At 46.6% G+C, this 20332-nt stretch overlaps 3 protein-coding genes across 6 annotated transcripts; 2 read left to right on the top strand and 1 right to left on the bottom strand.

Moving 5' to 3' along the window:
- Positions 1–2468: 2468 nt before the first annotated feature.
- Positions 2469–7710, bottom strand: kcnj19b (potassium inwardly rectifying channel subfamily J member 19b). The gene is made up of 3 exons (XM_088360915.1): positions 6731–7710; positions 4131–4347; positions 2469–3797 (listed from the first exon to the last, which is right to left on the bottom strand). Exons 1-3 carry the CDS (start codon positions 7397–7399, stop codon positions 3157–3159), a joined length of 1527 nt encoding a protein of 508 aa, XP_088217041.1. The 5' UTR covers positions 7400–7710; the 3' UTR covers positions 2469–3156.
- A 747-nt stretch (positions 7711–8457) lies between these two features.
- On the top strand, positions 8458–15226 carry znf281b (zinc finger protein 281b). 2 transcript variants are annotated; one of them, XM_088360913.1, is made up of 7 exons: positions 8458–8689; positions 10001–10519; positions 10591–10704; positions 10773–10896; positions 11166–11249; positions 11318–11436; positions 11519–15226. In XM_088360913.1, the coding sequence occupies exons 2-7, from the start codon at positions 10070–10072 to the stop codon at positions 13103–13105; spliced, it is 2478 nt and encodes an 825-aa protein (XP_088217039.1). In that variant the 5' UTR covers positions 8458–8689; positions 10001–10069; the 3' UTR covers positions 13106–15226. The 2 variants fall into 2 exon arrangements, with proteins under 2 accessions (XP_088217039.1, XP_088217040.1); XM_088360914.1 differs by lacking the exon at positions 8458–8689 and adding an exon at positions 8715–9001.
- Positions 15227–16622: 1396 nt separating this feature from the next.
- muc13b (mucin 13b, cell surface associated) lies at positions 16623–20248 on the top strand. Of its 3 annotated transcripts, none has more exons than XM_088360077.1 (12): positions 16623–16786; positions 17190–17510; positions 17576–17698; positions 17780–17889; positions 17967–18025; positions 18106–18266; positions 18384–18524; positions 18673–18718; positions 18796–18833; positions 18936–19023; positions 19148–19422; positions 19504–19653. In XM_088360077.1, the coding sequence occupies exons 1-12, from the start codon at positions 16744–16746 to the stop codon at positions 19512–19514; spliced, it is 1416 nt and encodes a 471-aa protein (XP_088216203.1). In that variant the 5' UTR covers positions 16623–16743; the 3' UTR covers positions 19515–19653. The 3 variants fall into 3 exon arrangements, with proteins under 3 accessions (XP_088216203.1, XP_088216201.1, XP_088216202.1); XM_088360075.1 differs by having other exon boundaries at positions 16627–16786; positions 19148–19427; positions 19504–20248; XM_088360076.1 differs by having other exon boundaries at positions 16627–16786; positions 17828–17889; positions 19148–19427; positions 19504–20248.
- Positions 20249–20332: the final 84 nt, after the last annotated feature.

The raw sequence follows: 20332 nt of genomic DNA on the forward strand, positions 1-20332 counted from the left end.
TGAAAGTTAATTACAGCTCTACCTTTAATTAACTCTTGCACGCTCCGAGATGGATTACTCATTAACAACGGGGGTGGCGAGCAGGCGGACGGGCGGGCTTGAATGATGTGCCAACGTCTTTATTGAAATTTGTTTGTGATTAATGCCTGGAGTTTACTGTATTTTGCTCTGATTGATTACACTATTATTTTAGTGCATGTCATTTTTTTTTTTTTGCAGTTGCTGGTGTCCTACAAAATATGTAACTAGCGTGAGGAAGAAATTTGGATTCCCGTGGCGTTCTTTTGAAGGTTCAATGCCAGATGGGATTGAGTCAACGTGTTGGAGGAAGATGAAAGATTTACATAAGTGCAAATAGACTTGCAAGGCCGTTTGGGCTATTGAAGCAACTTCTTGGTCAAGGTTGTTGACACTTGCTGATTACTCTCACTTTTGGCCTGCCTGAGAAGATAAAAAACATTTTGTCGTTGTGTGAAGATGTTGGTAGCTGAGCAGTGTGGGGGAGGAGAAATCTCTGTAATGCAAATTTTTAAAAGTCATCAAAAGCAGCTCATCACTGTCGACACTCACGCTTTTGAAATAATCACGACACCTAGTTTGTTTTTCTGCCTCACCGAGACACATGTGAACCGGGTAAAGTCGTCCCCGAGCGGCTCACTTATTAAAAAATTGATCAAATATTTAGCAAGCCATGTGATCGTGAAAGCTTTGTGTTTCGCTCAAAACAAAACAGGATGCCTCATCTGCTCGGTGGCTCGACAGCAGCTGCCTCCTCTTGGATGTAAAAAAAAAAATGTCCAAGAGCGCAATTACAACATGGCGAAGGTTGTGTAATAAGATTGTGTCGCTCTAATGGAGTGACAGGCCTCATAAAAACAAACAAAGCTTCCGTCGCTTTGCTCAAACTATGTCGGAATATCTCATCTCTGAGAAATACTGTTGCGTTGAGCCCAAGCGTTATTTTAAGCTGCATTGACGAACGATAATCATTTTTGATTCGTGACATCGGTGTAGCATCGCACTCTCTGAGTCAGCCCATTTATTTTGCAATTTTCATGTAGCAGCGTTCAAGGTGAAGTGTTTCGTGCTGATGTTTTGGATCAAAGTAACTTTGTAATCATCCTCCGAGGTTAGAAAAAAGATGAATGCTTGAAGCTTCGCGCTGTGGCTATAATTTTGGCGTGATGTTTCACCTCCATTCATGTAAATGTATTCCATCGCTATCTCATGGGCTAAATGTTTTCAGCTCACTATTTTTTTTTTCCCCTTCTATTTTTCCTTTTTTTTCTTCACCAGTTTGATTTTATTTTCCTCTTCGCCACTCTATAGGTGCATCTTTTTTTTTCCTCTCTCTGAATCCACCTGTAAACGGCTTGTTGTCATGCACACGGGTCAAAGTTGAGCCCACGTAATTTCGCACCCAGCCCGACTAATGACACTGCTTTTCCGTCATTCTCCTTTTTTTTTTGCGCTCATTGACTATGGATGAGCATCTGGTCAGTGCGGATGTTCAGTCAGATTACCAAGCTCTTCCCGAGAGAGCCTGCACGAGGATCAACAACGTGCTGCTCTCTTCTCCCACGTCATGATGACAGTGACTCACCTTGTTGTGGAAAAAAAAAAATCTTTATAAGCGGGCTCAAACATCGTTATAGAAAAAAAGGGACAGAAATTGCACTTTTGCCAGTATTATTTTGTTTCTGACTAAGAACTTTGAGCAGACATGTTGAGAAGGTTCATGAAAAGCCAAGCTTAGCTTCCCGACGGACCGAGCCTCGGGCAATGTTAACAAAACAAACACTTTGCGCTGGCAAATAACGACGACTCACGTCCGCCGGGACCGATGGAGAAAACACTTAAAGAACATTTGAGAGTGCTAACAGCTTAACTCATTCAGTGCCATTAACAGTTATAGACGTCAAAGATATTAACTGGGTTTATTTGGTTCACAGGAGACGGGGAGGATCAGAGACCACGTTTGCCAGACTTGCAGTCACCATCTTGAATTCAGATTTGAGGACTGATTCAAAACACGCAATCGTATTTGAGGCTTTTGAATATTTGATGCTTGTTGATTTAAGCAGGTGGCACGCCGAGCCTTGAGGGCTTTTTTTTTTTCTTCTGCAGCCAAAAGTATTACACCAACCGACACACACGGCTGGGTTTGCAAAGAATTTATTTAGCACTTGAGAAATGCCCCTGCCCCTCCCTTCCCGTAGCTTTTTTTTTTTTTTAATGCAATAATGCAACAATTCCTCCCCTGAAAGCATCGCATGCCGTCTTATATTTTTCATAAATCAATTTAAGATGGAAAAGATGTTCTTCAAACTGCCCAAAGTGTATCAAAGAAATGCATACAAGCTGTACTTTTTATATTATGGCTCATTTGGAGTAAAATAGATTAAAAGGGTTTCCTTTATCGAGGCGATGGCTTTTGATAAGTTTAAAAAAATAAAAAGGAATACAAGTCAAGGGCTGCACATTTACAGTGTGACCAAGTGGGAGCAACTTGTTTTTGTCATTCAGTTTCAACAAATTCACAGTGAATTTTTCAAATGAAGAAAATAAATGGAACGTTCACCCACTTCATTAAGTGCCATTGATGGTTATAGATCAACCTTGATTAAAAATAAAATTGGAAGGAAGAGGTAGAATTGGTTTTGTACCTTCATTATGTCACAAAACAATTTGGCTAGCTCAAGACTTTTTTTCTGACTTTTCTAGTTTAATGCTAGGTTGGCATGTTTATTATTTCTAGAGACAGTGATTCTCTTAAATTTGATTTCTGACAAAAAGCGATAAAAACGATTTGTAGTCGATCCTATACCGCAGAATGTTTCCGTGCTTTGCTTACAGATAAGAAGCGTTTCATCCGGTAAGAGAGTCTGTGAGAGAAACGAAGATGCTCAAGGGCAGAAGGACGGGGGCGGGGCTTACAGATGGCGAGCCATCCTCACAGTAGGGGCGGATGGATGGCTTATGGTCTCTCTGAGGGTAGCCGGCAAATAAAAGCTGCAGGTGAATTTACAACTGCTCTTTATCGGCCGTGCGGTGTGGACACCACGCTTCACTTTCTTGCCATTTACTCATATTTGGCTGCAATATAACAACATGTGGTCAAAGTGAAACGAAAGCCTGATCTCAACTTTTTTGGAATTAACGGTCTGCGTTCATTCTGCGCAGTTTGGCGGGCAAGTTGTCCTCCGGACGCCCGCCGGCGATGGTGTTAAGGGACGCCGCCGGTCTGTGCTGCCTCTCGGCCTCCTCGGCGTCCCCGTCCAAGGACAAGAGCTGGACCTGCTCCTCGGCCCGCCCCCCTTGGCGAGCGGCGGGGATGGAGCTGGACCTCACCCTCTGGATGCTGAGCGGCAGGTCGCCCATGCTGGAAGCCTTGCCGCCGCCGGGCAAGGGCACCGTCGTGGTGGCCTTGGCACCCCTCCACACTTGCTCGTCTCTGGTAGAGCTCATGCGTTGCAGTTTGCTGGGCAGCCTGGTGGCCTGCTCCTCCGCAGGTTCCACGTTGTCGGCCGAGAGGAGCCTCCCTCTGCGGCCCCCTCGGTTGCCCGCCAGGGGGGAGGAGGGCGCGGGGGCCACCGGGAGAACGTTGGGCGACGTCAGCGACGACTTCTCCTCTTGCTCTTTGACGCTGTAGGGAGGTGTGGGCACCTCGAAGGTGTTGTGGAACTGAGAGTAGTCCACCCTGAAGAAGCCCTCCTCCAGAGACATGACTGGCAGAAAACGATGGCCCCATAAGACTTCATCTTCCGTGTAAGATGTCCGCGCTTGACATGTCATGCCTGTCGCGACGAGACGGTCCATCAATATTTCAAATGACGGAAAAGGGAAATTGGAGCATTAAGGAAAAAAAAGGACATTAAAGTGAAAAGTGGACAATCGCCTCAGGGAAGAACGAAGAAGAATACATGGCGGAAATGGAGACGAGCTTGAAGCGTGCATCATTCAAGGCCATTAATTAAACATTCTGTTAAATATTGCAAAGAAAATTGCTGGAGGCTAATTCACACAAATTATTGAGTCCAGACTTTACTTATTAGTCAAATTTGAGTTTCTCAAACTTTAGCAACTCAAGAAAGGATCAGAGCATTTGACCCCCAAAGTGGATCTCTCACCGGTGGTCTCCACAATGCCTTCCAGGATGACGACGATCTCAAATTGCTCGCTCATGAGCGAGCGTTGCGACAGGTCGAAGAAGGGGCTCTTGGCGTTGATCTCGTGGCAGATGGTGAGCGGCGACACCAGGAAGAGCTGGTCGGCGCCCGTGCCGAAGCCCACGTCCAGCTCGCACTGGTCCAGAGGCAGGAACTCGCCTTCTGGGGTCTGACGAGACTGCGGAAACACACCGAAAGATCTTGAGGTCACCACAAAATTAATAATCTTTTTTTTTTCTTTTTTAAATTCTACTTCCTGTTTTTTTTTCGGTGAGCAACCACAGATGGCAAACGGGCAGTCATTTGTATTCACAGCAATGTGGAGGACAGGAGCGTGTGACATTTCACAGGAAGACGTCTGTGCCCACAGATCGCCGGCTCCCCTGCTGAGGAGCAACGTCACGACATGCATGACAAGCTCCTGTTTCTGAGGTGAACTCACGTTCATCGACTCGAAAAGTCAAAGGTACTTATCGGATACCGCTTTCGATTGTATTAATGGAAAAGGTCCCCGTGGACGCTGCGGCGGCGGCGCTTTTGCTTTTTCTTGGCCCTTATCGTGGAAAAAAAAAAAAGCAGCCTCAGCAAGAGCTGCTGAGAGGATTCAAACAAGTTGACCCGAATTCAAATCAGTAAAAATCCAGCCACACACACTTGAGTTGCCGGGGTAATCTTTGGCTCGGTATTGACGAGTCTTGCAAACTGCAAATTTTGACTCATGGGAAAATGAAGCTTCATATTTGCTTCATGAACAGAATTTTTTTTACCACTAGATGGCAGTCTCAACATTAGGTTGAAAGTTCATCAGTATTATTATTATTGCTGATTGTTATTGTGAAAATATTCCTTTGAAAACTTACTATTGAATGGTGTAATCCAATTTAGTCCCAAATGGTTATCCACTGTTTTATCTGGCATTTTATAGATGGAACCATTAACCGACTCGTGAAACGAGCGATCGGCACCTTATGCAAATGAGGTTCCGTTTCAGCCACGCGTGGCAAATAACTGACATACTGCTAATGTAATCAACTGATTTTCTTTTGGCAAAGTATCCGGCCCGTGCAACGATTTACAACCCGTGTCTTTGCCCGCTAAACCCGCATCACTTGATCACGGCCAAGTTTGTGCAGCTCCACATCATTATCAGGAGTTGGGATTTATTACTGCACGCCTCAACCGACCCCCACGTCACCTTGAAGGACCACCATCCCGACTCTGACCTTCAGCCGTGAGTCCAAACTGCCGTGTTGTTGTTTCTGCCAGGCTTGATCGAGCGCATTCAATTGATTGTACACACTCGGCGTTAATTCAAGGTGTCCCTAATGATGTGGCCAGCATGAGTGTATCCACAGTGCCTTCTCTGTGACTTTTCCCCAGAGGGCAAAACTGTCACTTGAGATCATGGCGCTGCTGCACCGGGACAAAAAGCGTGACTAACTCCCTGAGTTACAACAAAGCAAATCATTTTCTGTTTGGACTACAGAAAAAAACACGTTTGGTGGCAAAAGCTTGTTATTGTTGGACACGGCGGATGACAATGACACATCAATCTATAGCGCTGCCTTGGAGGAGATATCAAACAGCAGTTAGAGGCTGGAAATTGTACAGAGACAAAATAACGTGCGGTCCAGCGAGTGCACGAATTGGCTCAATCACGGCTTTAATCAAAGCATATATAGTGCCCCACCGACATTGTCCCCCAGGGAGCCATCCATCTGAGCTGAGGACATTTAGAGCCAGGCTGAACTTGGAATTACAGCCCGTGGAGAGCTTTTCTGCTGACTGAGGCAGGACGCAGTGTGATGACCCTCATGCTGTGGCCCGGGCCACTCAGCCATGAAGAAGCAAGAACACACATGGGATCAAGTAGACTTCACGGAGGGACTGTGCGGGAGCTCGAGTCCAGAGTGATCACCGCCTCCGACACAAAGTCAGCCCAAGATATTCTCCAGCTGACTCAAAGGTGCTTTAGTTCATGGGTTGATGGAGTTTCTCATCCAATATGCACTTTTCTTCTTGACTGGTCCCATTTTGATTGCACGGTGCCATAACGCAATGGGCTGTGGTATTCACACTGGCCCTTAGGGGTCACAATTCAATTCTACAGACTAATGGGAATTCAATGCAGGCCTCTATAAGTGCTGATAAATCATAGGGATGTCGTTCAAAAGAATGGATGTGGTCAAACGTTCACATGGTGCACTTGAATGGAAAAAAAAAGACCCTTTTTGTTTGAAAGAAACCAACAGAGCAATTTTGACAGTCATTTTATGCTTCGATACCCATTGAGATGGTGCTGCGCCTTCTAGTTTGGCCACTAGATGGCACTGTAAGCTTAGTAAGTTGTGGTGATACGCATCAATTTTGGCATAGTAAAGAGTGCTACTATTGTTATCTTGGCTGTCTTCATGTGTTGCTTCACTGTTTGTGTTCAAATTAGAAGGACAACACATGTTAGCATTAAGATGGTGTACTTTTGGAAGGCAAAGTTGGGTGGTTTGCACCTCTGTCTCTTTGTGCAGAGCGCAGAAGAACGGTCCAACTTTGCTTCTTCTTACCTTGATGAGCTTGCACCTGATCTGCGCAGAGACCATGTGGCTGTTCCTTAGGTTGCCCACCCTGAACATGAGGCACAATTTGCCGTCCCGCTGCGAGATGACGGCGTCCTGGCTGAACATGAGCGTCTCGGCGCGCTTCTTGGGCTGCGACATCTTGATGAACATGCAGCCGATGAGGAAGGCGTCCACGATGGAGCCCAGCAGTGACTGGAAGAGAAAGAGAATGATCCCCTCGGGGCACTTCTCGGTGATGTAGCGGTAGCCGTAGCCGATGGTGGCCTCGGTCTCGATGAAGAAGAGGAAGGCGGAGGGGAAGTTGTACACGTTGGCCACGCACGGCGTGTAGGACGCGTCGTGGCCGCCGTGGCTCAGGTCGCCGCGGATGTAGGCGATGAGCCACCACATGGAAGCCATCACCAACCACGCCACCGTGTAGGTGAGGATGAAGATGAGCAGGTTCCAGCGCCACTTGAGGTCCACCAAGGTGGTGAACAGGTCCGAGATGTAGCGGCTCGTCTCGCCGCCCAGGTTGCCGTGCTGCACGTTGCAGCGCCCGTTCTTCTCCACGAAACGCTGCCGCTTCTTCTTGGCCGGCGCGCAGAAAGTCATGCTCTGGTTGGTGTTCACCACCTGGTAGTCCTCGCCGAATTTCCTGCGTATGGCTGCCATGGTGCGGATCGATCGGCCCTTTCTTTCAAGCGCTCAAGACTTGCTGTTGGTGCAAGTTTGCTGCGCTCCTTGCACCTCCACCCGCCCGGCCACCCTCCTCCGCGGCAAGAGCAATGTGCATTCAGCCCGCCGCACGCATCTTCGGAGGTGCTAAACTGCGAATGAACGCCAGGCGCTGGTGTTCGAGTGGCGCGCACAGTAGAGCGCGCGCGCACGCGTGGTCCTTTGACGCAAGTGCCAACTTTGTCCGCGTGCTAAATCCACCGCACTCAGTGCGCTTTCCAAATTAAGATAGTTGCATGCTCATTACAGGCTTCAGTGCGCGCTTCAGCACGGAGGGGTCTTCCAAAACTCGATGGATGGATGAAAGGAGGGAGGGATTAGTAAACATGCCCTGTTTTAAATAGTTTATTCCCGAGTTGTATAGTATAGATCACGATAATGGAAAAAAATGGTTTATGCCTGCCCTTTTAATAACAAAACCCTTGCATTTGAACTGTGTGCAGACGTTTTATATCGTTTATAAAAGCTGTGACTATTTGAATTGCTCTGTCGCCCTCTCGTGGTGAATGTCTGAAGCACATACCATTATAAATATGTATAGCCCATACTGTAAATTCGTACGCTTGTGTTGCACACATCGTTCTTCTCAGTGCTCACTTTTTTGAGCGCCATGCTGCGGGGCAGAAATACACATACACGTAAGACACTGGACTGAGTAACCATGTAATATGATGGTGGGTGGATGTTTTGAATTGCTTTGTCGCCCTCTTGTGGTAAATGTCTGAAGCACATATAAGTTAACTGCGCTTCATCGGCTATACTTATATTTATATTGTATAGCCGATTGTATAGCGGTTCGTAATACGGGTAGGCAACATTTGACATTGAAGTTCGGGAAAGTACAAACTGTGGAATCTAATAGTTACCCTGTGGGCAAAAATTCTATTGCGTCTGTACTTCTATGGTAGAATATTCATGAAGGGAGGCAAAATTGTGTTATTTTGTTCCAGAAAAAAAACAGGTTGCTGATTCACACGATTGCATGCGCATGCATTTGCAAGTCGGTCCACAACGTCATCGACTGGCTGCGGCTGCGACTGCGGCTGCTGTTGCTGCTGTCTCCTCTCATGACCCGTCGGTCCGCCTGCACCCATAATCCCCCGCGCCACGACAAGATGGAAGAAAGCAGCGACCGCCGGAGAACAGTGTTTTGGCAATAAAACCCTCCAAAGCTGCGAATACGGAGGCTCCACGGGCACGTTCCAAGCCGTCTGCGGTCATGTGTAGGTGAGCGAGAACTCAAGCGGGTTGGCGGTTCGGTCCGGACTCCGTCGAGATCCTCGCGAAGCGACGCTGGCTCGCAACCGCGGGGGAGATGCACTGAAAGGCAGCATCATTGTTTGTGATGCACGGGCCGTAATGCGGCTTTTCACTCGGAGCTAACTGCTAGCGCGTTAGCAGCCGGCTAACTAGCTCGTGGCTAGTTTGATTGTTATTAACACAACTGGGTGCTAAAGCTCGAATCTGGCTTTATTTGAGCCGCGATCGCCCGTGTTTGCTCATTGGATCTGGAGTCGACGTGGAACAGAAATAGCCTCGGTGAGGTTTTTGCCAGCCACACGCACGCTCGGTAATGATTATCCGCTCGTAATTACGGCTAAAGTTAGCTATCAATAAACGGAGCGCCAGCCAGCGAGATCTAATTTCGCCTGCAAAGCTCGAGAGATGATCACATCACGCCAGCTCGTGGAAAAGTTCAAGATCAATTCAACACGATGCATTGTTTATCCAAATGTATATCGATTGATATGATACCATTTTTGTCGAGCAGTTGCTTATCCATTTTTAAATAGCCAATTGATGGGCGATTTATTCAGGGTAACAAAAAGGGAACTTTGGTCTTTTTTTATTTTGCAAGCCGTGGCTTCAAATACAACTTTTTTGAATGACTTGTGGTGCTTTTGCAATCATTTTGCGCCAAGGTTTCGAGGCGATCTCGATGATGCGTCGTCGGGCTCATTGTGGTGAGTCGGCTGCTATGCTAACTAGCTGGCTAACTATTATGGATGACAAAAGCTCATCTGCTCTGTGTTCAATATGTCGCCGAGACAAATGGTCGCCTCGCATTTTGGCTCGAGAACGACTCGTCGAAGCTTTCAACTGCTGCTTTAGGCACAAGAGTGTGTCCTAGTTGCATTGCTCAAACGTCAAGTCGTGTTTGACCTAAATAGCGTTTGTTTAGGCAAGTCTAGCGAACCGACTAATTAGTAATGTTGCGTTGACATTAACGTTTGATCGGCTGAGTTGCAAACGCGTGTCGAAAACAACACGAATTCACTCCAGATTTGACTTTTTCGCTTATATGTAGCTTCATTAAAAATAAATGCATATTTTAGATTGTATTGTAGGCAGACGTTTGCTCTTACATCAGATTTTTTTACTTTCACATTTGCTTGGCCAATGTGCAGATGAGTGTATAAAATGGTGAAGAGTCACAGTGTTTCACTCCAAATTTTACATTTGGACTCCAGGTTACCTAAAGTGTCACAATCGGTTTGACATCCAGGTTAGTGTAACGTTGCGTGTGGTCTTTTTCAGGGTGTTCTCCTGCCATCCTCGTTAGATACATTGGCCTGACCCGCGCCCGCACACAGCAAAGCTACCACCATGAGTATTATCCAAGACAAAATCAGCAATGAGTTTTTGCGCAACGGTGGCATGGATCCCAATTTTGCGCCCGGCATGCTCATGTTCAGCCACCTGCCGCCCGTCACCAGCTTCACGCGGCTCACGCCGCAGCCGGTCATGGGCGACCTCCCGCAGGAGATGGTCCTCAAGAAGGAGCGCGACTCGCCCCCGGATCACCAGAGCGCCGGCGTGGCCAATGCGGGCGGCTTCCTCCACAGCATGGGCATCAAGCAGGAGCGGCTAAGCGAGCTGGATTATCGCATGCCTCTCTACGGCGGAGGCGGCGGGGGCGTGTCGATGAATTGCGCCGGCGCGGGGAAGAGCGCCTCCGACATGCCGGACATGTCGTACGGCAACCACCACCAGAATCACCATAACATGCTCCTGCACGACCTCAGCCACAGCAACGTGCGCTCCCTCGGGGACCCGGTGAGTGGGAACGCCGAGGTTCACACGCGCGTGTCACTTTGAGACTGATCTCGTTCACGCTTTGCCCTCAGATGTCAGGACGAGCGGGTAAAGAGCCAAAAGATTCGTCGGGAAAAAGAGGGAGGCGGACCAACGGGGACGGACAGGGAGGCAAAGCCCGGCGGAAACGCAACGATGCCGCAAAGGTTAATCCTGTGGTTCTATCCGAGTAATGAGCGGGCTCAGACCTAAGCGTCTCCTGGTTGTCCCGTAGGCCATGATGCTGGACGCGGACGGAGCCTGCCTGTCCCCAAACTCCAAACCGCATATCTGCGAGCACTGCAACGCCGCCTTTCGCAGCTCCTATCACTTGCGCAGACACGTGCTCATACACACAGGTGAGAGGCTTTCCTGCTCGCGCTTTTGCGCCTCCGTCGGGTAGCATGGCGTCATGGCCGACTCCCGGGAGCTGACTCATCCATTGCTCATGTCTTTCTAGACGTGTTAGTCATCCCCTTTGCCGGGAAGTTCTCAGTCCCTTTATCCCTCACAATTGCTTCCTAGCTGGGGAAAAAAAAAACGGCCACGTGGCGGCAACGTCTACTCAGAAATGAGGCCGAGCGCTAGTTAATGTGATGTGGGGACGGTTGTACTCTTGATCGCACAGGTGAGAGGCCTTTCCGGTGCAGTCAGTGTAACATGAGCTTCATTCAGAAGTACCTGCTCCAGCGGCATGAGAAGATCCACAGCGGTGAGTTGGCCCATTTCAATCGGACTTTGCCGTAAGTCGCAAACGACGTCCCCGGCTGTTTGTCGCAGGGGAGAAGCCGTTCAGCTGCGACCAGTGCAACATGCGTTTCATCCAGAAGTACCACATGGAGCGACATAAACGCACGCACAGCGGCGAGAAGCCGTATCGATGCGATACGTGCCAACAAGTAGGTTTGGGGCTGACGTTTTTCCGCACCGGTCAAATGAGTTTTGCATTTGATTGTTTTTGTCTCTTTGTCAACGTTGTAGTTTTTCTCAAGAACCGACCGGTTACTGAAGCACAAGCGGACTTGCGGAGAAGCCATAAAGAAGGGCCTGGACCCCAACATGCTGGAGCTCAGCGAGGCCGAGCTGGGCCAGGGCAGCTATTCACTCACTCAGGGAAACGCGAGCACCTCCGGGCGCAAGCGGGCCAAGTCCAAAAACGGGGAGGGCGGCGAGCGCAAGAGGAAGAAGAGCGCGGCCGCATCGGCGGCCTCGTCCTCCGCCGCCATGGGCCTGCAGGACTACAGCATGGAGCAACCTTCGGGCTCGGCCATGCAGGGCCGCTCTCCCAAATTGGTGTTTAAAAAAGCGGGCCGCAAGGGTTTGGATAAGGCTCTCCTTTCTCTGGAAGACAGCGGCGACGGACACAAACTGTTAGGCCAAAAAGCCGGCTCCTTGGATCACATGGACGCTTCCGGGCTGGACAACATGGGTCTGCTCCAAGGAGGCGGGGGCGGCAAGCAGGGTCCCACCACCAGCACCAACTACGACGACGCGATGCAGTTTGTGAAAAAGCGGCGGTACCTCCAGGCCGTCAATAGCGACTACGGAGCGGGCGCTCTCCACATGGCGTCGCAGGGGGGCGGCGTCATTCAGGTTTCCCTGGGGCCAGAACCCACGCTGGCCATGCTGGACACGTCCCCCCTGGAGCTCAAGCACGACAAGTCGGGCATCCCGGACGAGGTTCTGCAAAGCCTGCTGGATCACTACAGCCATAAGCCGGACGGGGGGCACCACCACGACGTGGCTTTCGACCTGTCCGACCACCCGCACCACGTGGACCTCCAGCCGGCGGCGCCTGTCACCCCCGAGCTGGAGGACGACGCGGCCAACGGGGGCGATAAAACGGCGGTGATGAGCGAGTACTCCAAGTTCCTCCTGCAGGCTCTGGAGCGCACCAGCCATAGCGGGCCCTTCCCCAGCCTGGGCGCCACGGGCCCCTTCACTCTCCTGTCCAGCAGCTCCAGTCCCACGGGGCCCCTGTTCGCCGACAAGCACGTCTACGATTGCGGCTACCCTCCCGCCGTTTCCTCGCCGCTGCCCATCGCCGCCCCCTCGTCCGCTTCTTCCTCCACCTCGTCCAAGTCCCACTACGGCATGCTGGTGGGCTCCCCCTCCCAGGCGGCTTTCCACCTGACTCTGGAGCCGGCCAGCCACCAGCAGCTAACGCCTTCTCAGGAGCTGACGGAGCAGCTGGAGAAGCAGCACTCGCCCGGAGCCTTCAACCTACCTCCCCAGGATCTGACCGCCCAGACGGAAAGCTCCAAGGGGCAACAAGCCAAGGGCGGGGCCGGCGCCGCCAACGGTTCCGGCTACTCGGACCTGTCTCCTTTGAACCCCCCGAAAGAATCCACCACGTACCAGATTGAGAATTTCGCCCAGGCCTTCGGCTCCCAGTTCAAGTCGGGACGCCGCACCCCTCTGAGCTACGGCAGCGACCCCGGGGCGGAGGTGGACCACAGAATACGGACTCCGGTCTCAGAGTTCTCAGGGTATAGCAGCTTGTTAGCTGACGTCAGTGAGCCAGTCAGTACAGGATCAAAAACCCCAACAAGCCAAAGTTTCAGATAAGGCTCAGACGAGGTGAAACCAGTTGGGGATGGAGGGGGGGGGGGTTGGTTTTGTCCACCCTGCCCCGCCTCCTACTCATCAAAATTTTCTTTTTCGTAGCAATTTTATTTTAAACACTGCCATTAAATGTTGATGCAAACATGACCAGGGAGGGTCTTCCATGGCCTCAAATGCAATTTTTTATTTTTTTTATCACGTATTTTAGTCTCTTACATTTTGTTGGGAAAAAGTAGTATTTTTTTTTTTTTTTAAATGATCGTAAACCGTAGATATTAAATGTAATTTAAAACATTTTGAGGGTAGAGATGAACTTGCATTTCGTATTACTTTCCAAACCCTTGTGTTTTACCAATCGTCATCCCATTGTAAAATAATAATGTTGATAATTACACACTCTCAAAAAAAACAACACTTGTGGCAGGGAAAGCCCAGAACTCAAATGGCAAAAAAAAAAAAGTATATATTGTCTGTTACAAGAAACGTATTAACTCAGGAAATAGGCAAAATTGTGTAATAAGACTTTGTATTTTGAGATGCAATTAGCACAGTTTTTACAGGTGTACTTTGAAACGACAAAGCTTTGAATTTTTTTTTTCTTTCTTCAATTTTACTCCACACGATCACCATGTTTTAGTCCAAATGACGGTACGGTTGCGTATCAATGTGAAACCAGCTTGGAGAAAAGAACTCCATTGAAACGCGTTTGACTGAAAACACGACGGACAGCCAGCAAGCAAACGGAAACGCTCACCTCACTTTTTTGGTGTGCGTGTCAATGGAATCAAGCAAGCACTTTTTTTTTTTCTTTCCCAAAAAGAAACATATCATCAGCAGAAACAGCAACCCATTCAGTTTGTGATTCTTAATGTTTATTTTAAAAGGAGAAAACTGTGAACAAGGGTTATGGGAGGGTGGGATGATGCTTTTAATGGGCATTTTTATTTTTGAATTTCTTGGAAGGGGGGGCGGGGCTTAATTTGTCTCTTGCGGTTTGTCGGGTGATGTAAAAAGTGGATTTGCCATAATTTTGTGCGACAATATTTTGAGAGTAGCTCTTTGTATTTAAGTGTTTCTCCAGAGCTCGACTGACATGCTGGAACTTTTCTCTCTCTCTCTCTTTCTTTTTCCTTTTTTTTTTTTTTTTTTTTTTTACATTGTATTTATTCTCCATTATCCGCCACACACCTTTGTAGCACCAATGCAGCAGAAGAGTTAATTTATACAACACGCCTCCTGAATATGCATCAGTCCTGCACTCACAATGAACAATGGCCTTCTTTGTCTTCCGCGGTTAAAGCCATTCTCTCTATCCCGGCACCCAGGGTTGATTTTTTTCAGTTAGTCAATTCCCTGCGAGCCCCCCCCCCCCAACTGTCCCTCCCTGCTGGTTTTCTGGGACTCTGAAGCTGCAAAGGGGGAAGAACAAAAAAAAAAAAACTTGACAGACCAGCAACATCCCTCCAAACACTATGCTTTGAACGGAAATGGAGAGAAAAAGACGATAAGATTGACTAAATATACCTCATATCATAAAAGCGTAAGAAAGCAGGGACACGCGTTATGTTGTATGTAGTGGAAATATTTGTAGAATAGATTGGACATGTTGTCATCATTTTTACATTGCCTGTGTTTACAATGATAGAACAAGTGACTTGTCAAAATGCAAAATGTATTTTTTTTTTTGTGGTGCGAGGGGGGGAGTTTGTTTTATTTTAATGTGGAAACATCCATGCCAAGCAGTGTTGCATTCTAGATGCCTCGTAGAATTTTTTTTTTTTTTTTTTTCACTCATGGTATATCTCTTATTTTTGTTACTTGCCATAATGTGTTTTTGATATGAACTCTAGAAGGATGTTGTTTACAAAAATGTACAAAACACTAAAATGTGTGTTCATTTTTTGTCTTGAGTTTTTATCAAGTATGCATGATTTTTATGGCTTTTTTTTCTGACTGTCACCTCAATACCAAATGTTGTAGCAGAAGCCTCCCCCTCCCTCTTCCTTCCTTTGTCTCATTAGTAGTAGACCCTCGTGACATGATTTCCCGGGCTGTACCTGTTATTGAGATGATGACCGGATTAGAGAAGCCAATAAAAAAAACTTTTTGTTACAAAACAAAAAAGCATTGCCTTTGGGTTTGTGGGTGGTGCAAGACTTCTCCACAATTTTTTTTTTTTTTGTGTCATCACCAGAACCCTATTTAAATCGGGAAAAAATGGCGTCCCTTCATTTTCATTCATGCCTTTAGCTTGAAAGTTAGCGCTTGTATGTCTATCTTATCTGTTTTTGCAGGCTACCGCTATCAAACTTTATTTTTTCCAGCATCCGGACCAAAACGGCATTTTTGGCAAAGGTAAGTAGACCAAAAATGTCAAAAAGTATATTTTGATGCATGAATGTTAATTGTTCAATTTGTATTCACAGGTTGCCTGTCTAAAATTTGAACTACAATGGCCAACGTCACGCTATAAGGTAAATTCAGAACATACTCATCAAATCTGAGAACAAAATAATGCGGCAACATAAAGGTTATTTAAGTTAAAAAATCTATTTACTGCTTTTGATATTTCCGTCATGGAAAGCGATATCTTTGAGTGACTCAACATTGATTTGTGGGTTTTGTTCTGATTGTGTGTGGGGGGGGGGTAATTTATTTTTCCACCAACGCCCTCTGATGACGTCGGGGCTGGGTTAAGGTGTGTGTTGCTTCTCGATAGCATCCGGGATCAAAGTCAACTTTCAGATAATGCCAGCAAAACGGGAAGTTAAGGACCGTCTAACTTTTATTGACCAAATTCGACTTAGATCGCTCCGGCTTTTGCGTGGAACCATTTCTACCTGTCAGTATTACGAGTTTATTTTTAGAAGCAAGGTGGAATGATCCATCATGAGATTGAGGGCTCAAAGGTCACTCGCCGCACCTTTGTCCCGGGCCAAACTTAATGGCCACCAGGTTTTCCCGTTAAGTGTTGTGAAACCATGTTTGTCCAAGATGTTGTCTCGGGGTTTAATGGAAACTAGAAGATGTGTTGCAACTTTATAAACCAACAAAAGAAAGGAAGCAATGTGTGTTCCTCCGCACTGCCATTTTTTAAATGTATTCCCTTTCATTCTGTTTTTTTTGGGAACTTTGCTACATCAAAATAAACACATCGTCGACCAGGTCAACATCGAATATAAATGTCATTCATGTTGTGACCTTTGACACTCCCGTGTTGCCTTATTCACTGAACATGAAATTTATTTTAAAATGGAAAATTATTTGACATGACAAAATGAATTCAACGAAAAACTACAAATACGTGCCCCCATCCAGCAAAAGTGAGTTTGGTTCTCTTGAGAAAAAAAAAAGTTCAATTTTTCTCTTTCATTGTTTTATCCATTCAGTTCATCCATAAAAGGAAAGAAAACCTTCTGAAATTCATAAGCACTCGTTGTATCGTCCATTGGGAAACTTTTTCCTCCTGGACAGTTGGTCTGCTCACATTCCAGCCTCCTTGAAGGAGTGGCTAATGATTAAAAAGTGAGCACAGGAGCCAAGCCGTCATCATCCCAGTTGGAAGGACCAAGCTTACACGACTTGCAGCTTTCGGAGAATTGTTTTTTTCTTTTTCGTGGTACAATTTTGTTAGTACTGTGATGATGCCGCAATTGAAATTGATCCTTTGCCTGTTTGCGACCTGTAAGTAAGATGATTTTTGAATGGAATTATCATGAAGTTCACATCTAAATTTACTCAAAGTCTTACTTTGACTTCTTTCTTTTACATCTTGTCTTTATCTTGGCGATTTTAAGGTTATTTTCTTTTTTCTTAGCAACGTGAGTCAGCTGGTTTGCCTAGCCGCTCAATATCTGACTTAGTCCAAGTGCACACTGTCAATATTTGACTAGTGTGTTGATAACAGCAATTAAATCCTAAACCATTTGTTATACCTTCCCTTTTATTTTCATTTTTTTATTTTTTGTGGGCCTTTATTAGAAGCATATAAGAATTATAAGGAAATAGAGGTTATAAAATCAAAGTCCCAAATTTAAAATCGCCTCAACACAAACTCTTATTTTGGTTGTTCCCTTATTTATTGCAGATGCTGTTGAGCTAGTCGTGACAAATGCTGTCAATCCTCCCGAGGCACCGGAACTGACACCCACTCTAGCGACGCCTGCGCCCGCCAATCCGACCGAGCAACCAAAACCAACAACGCCCACTCCAGCGACCCCTGCGCCCGTCAATCCGACTGAGCAACCAAAACCAACCACGCCCGTTCCAGCGACGCCTGCGCCCGTCGTTCCGACTGAGCAACCAAACCCAACAACACCTGGATCCGTCAATTCGACCCTCCAGCCAAACTCAACAACACCTGAACAAAACAATTCGACAACAAATCCTCAGCCCACAATAGTACCAGGTACATCTAGTCATATTCGAATCCTTTGGAAAGTGTCTTGCATGTTTTTGTTTCTTTCTGTGTAGATATCTGCGAGCGACTGCCATGTCCTAGCGGGAGCCAATGCGAGCCTCGTGCCAATAATACCCGCGTCTGCTTGTGTTTGGCCGGCGATTACTTCAATGAGGACAGCCAGCGTTGTGAGACGGGTAAGTAGCGATGCAAATGTTTCACGAATAAATTTGAATCTGTCTTTTTTTTCCTCAACTGTAATTTTTTTTATATTTCAGCCAAAGTCTTCCCCGGACAGCTGAAAATGCCTATACTGTTATTTACAGATGACATGAGAGACAAAACATCAGAAACGTTTAAAATTGCTGCCGGGATAATTTCTGATGAGGTCAAATTTGTCTTGCGTTTCTACACGGAATTGTTTGATAAGTCTCTAAAAAATATATTTTTCTATCCATCACACAGATTGGTTTACTTTTCACTAAGGAATCTGGTTACCTGCAGTCCATTTTGCTGGAACTCAAGTAAGTCCAAAAAGCAATTTCTTCTTCTGTCTGCTTCCATGGGAGGTTTTTTCTAATCATGTCAACTTTTGACCGCGTAGGAAAATTGAACCTCCAAAAGTACGAGCCGTGCTGGGTGTCATTGCTTCTGTGGAGATGGTCTTCCAGACGTCTTCTCAAATCAAAGTACAGGACATTGAGAAAGCCGTGACCGACGGCTCCACATGTGGGGGATGTCTTCTGAGAAATTCAAGCTTCGCAAGTATGTTTGCCGCAATTCCTTCCAGAGCTTTACAAAGCTTTGTATCTTTCCACTTAGCAACATCCGAGCCAACTTGTACTGATTTTTTTTCCCATTTTCTTTGCACATCTACTATAGAAACTAAACTGTGTGATAAGAAACCTTGCGACGAGAAAACCACGACATGTTCGGAGAAAGACGACGGAGATTTCTTATGCAGCTGTTTGAAGGATTACGTCACCGCAGAATACCACACCACACCACAGAGAGCCTGTGTTGGTAAGTGAAGCCAAATGAAAATATAAATAACAGCCATGACAGAAACAGAAAGTAAAGTCAGCCATATTCATCCTCGAGTTGAATCAGGAGTTGAATCACTGACTCATTGTTCAGAAGGTCTAATTTTGCAACTGTTCTTCCTCCGCAGCTTGCCCAAGTGGTCAGAAACCAAACGGAACTAGGGAATGTGTGGAGTAGGTGCTTTCACAATCACGCATTACTTTTTATTTTTTATGTATTGTCTAGATTTTGAATCTTCTTTTCTTTTCAGTTGTCCATTTGGTTACTCTGGTTTTAACTGCAATGAATGTGAGTACGACCGACAAATGATTTTGAAGTTAATGTGGATAAAAGTACATAAAATGCCATCAAATTGAAAGTCTAAATCCTCTTTCTGTTGTTTGTTGTTAGCATGGAAGCTCGCTTTGGTCGTCGTTGGCTCAGTTCTCGGGGGATTACTGCTCATCACAATCATCGTTCTAATCGTCGTGTCGACCAAGTAATTTTTTTTTTCTTTCTGAACTGTCTATTACATGACTATATCATAAGGAGAAATTACTCAGGAGAACCTCCAAAGATTTTTTGGGTTGAAAACTATATTGTTGTGTATTACTTCTTATTAGAGCACCAAAGATCTCCAAGAAAACAAAAAAAGATTTGGAAACCACGAGTCCCGACGTGATCCACTTTACCGATAAGGAACCCCTCGTTACAAGCCTGCCGACCAATCAGCAGGGCCCTCTGGGTAAGCCCACGCCAGTCCCGGGCGTCAAACCCTTCCCCAGCGGAGCGGTGCCGAGGATTCCCCGAGCCACGGCCGCCAGTCACTGGGACAGTGGGATCAACCTGGAGATGACGCCGAGCAATAGTCGCCCTAGCTCCGCGGCTCATGACAGAGGTTCTGTGAGTACCGTATTCTGAGTAGAAAATGAGCCGTCCGTACGTTATTTACAAATAATACAACATTCTTGGATTTCAGTGGCTCAATGACAACCCAGAAGACGTGAACGGTGGTCCGTACTCGCGGCCTCGCAACCAGACCAACCCGTACGCCCAAAGTAGGCCCCTGAATAACCCCTACTCAGAATCCCAATCCGTGAACAACCCGTACGTCCAGGATCGGCCCCGGACCAACCCTTACGCTCGGAACCAAGGCCAAAGCAACCCAGTCTACTCACATGACAATGAAAGACCGTTCAACTACTGAAGAGCATTTTTCTCATCACAAACAACAAGTGGAAACATTTGTTGCAGTGGTTGAAATATGGGGAACACTTGGACTCAAATTGTTAATTCTGCTATCTAAATAATCATTTTAAAAATGTCATAATTTCAAAAGTGCAGAAGTGCCGCTTCTGTCCGTTGGCGCCATCTGGTGGATGAATATTGAACTGACAGGGGCCAGAATCAGTTTGAAGACGGCGAGCCGAGTTGATTAGTTGTACTGGAAACTTCAACAAAGTTTTGTGAGTTTATCTCTGGAGGGGAAAAGTTCAAACTTGTGTGTTTGTGAATGTGAAATCCAGTTCCAACATGCAAAAAATGAAGCCCAAAAATGGTAGGTTTAGTGTTTATTCCTTGCTCGTTTACACTGGGTGACTTAGCTTATTTTAAACGTAGCCCACAACACGTCTCGCATGTTTTGTTTTCAGTTGGTAAATTCACAAATGTTGTATAAAAATATGTATGACGCATGTTCTTTATAAAAATCTTGGTGGACTGTCTGTTCTTTTTCATTTCTTTTTCGGAGTGGTTCACTTCACTTAGCTCCACTTCTCCCACATAGCCGCCATTTTTTTAGCTCACAC

Source organism: Syngnathus floridae, chromosome 18 (assembly GCF_059516105.1).
Source record: "Syngnathus floridae isolate MCC-2025c chromosome 18, RoL_Sflo_1.0, whole genome shotgun sequence".
Taxonomy (NCBI): Eukaryota; Metazoa; Chordata; class Actinopteri; order Syngnathiformes; family Syngnathidae; genus Syngnathus; species Syngnathus floridae.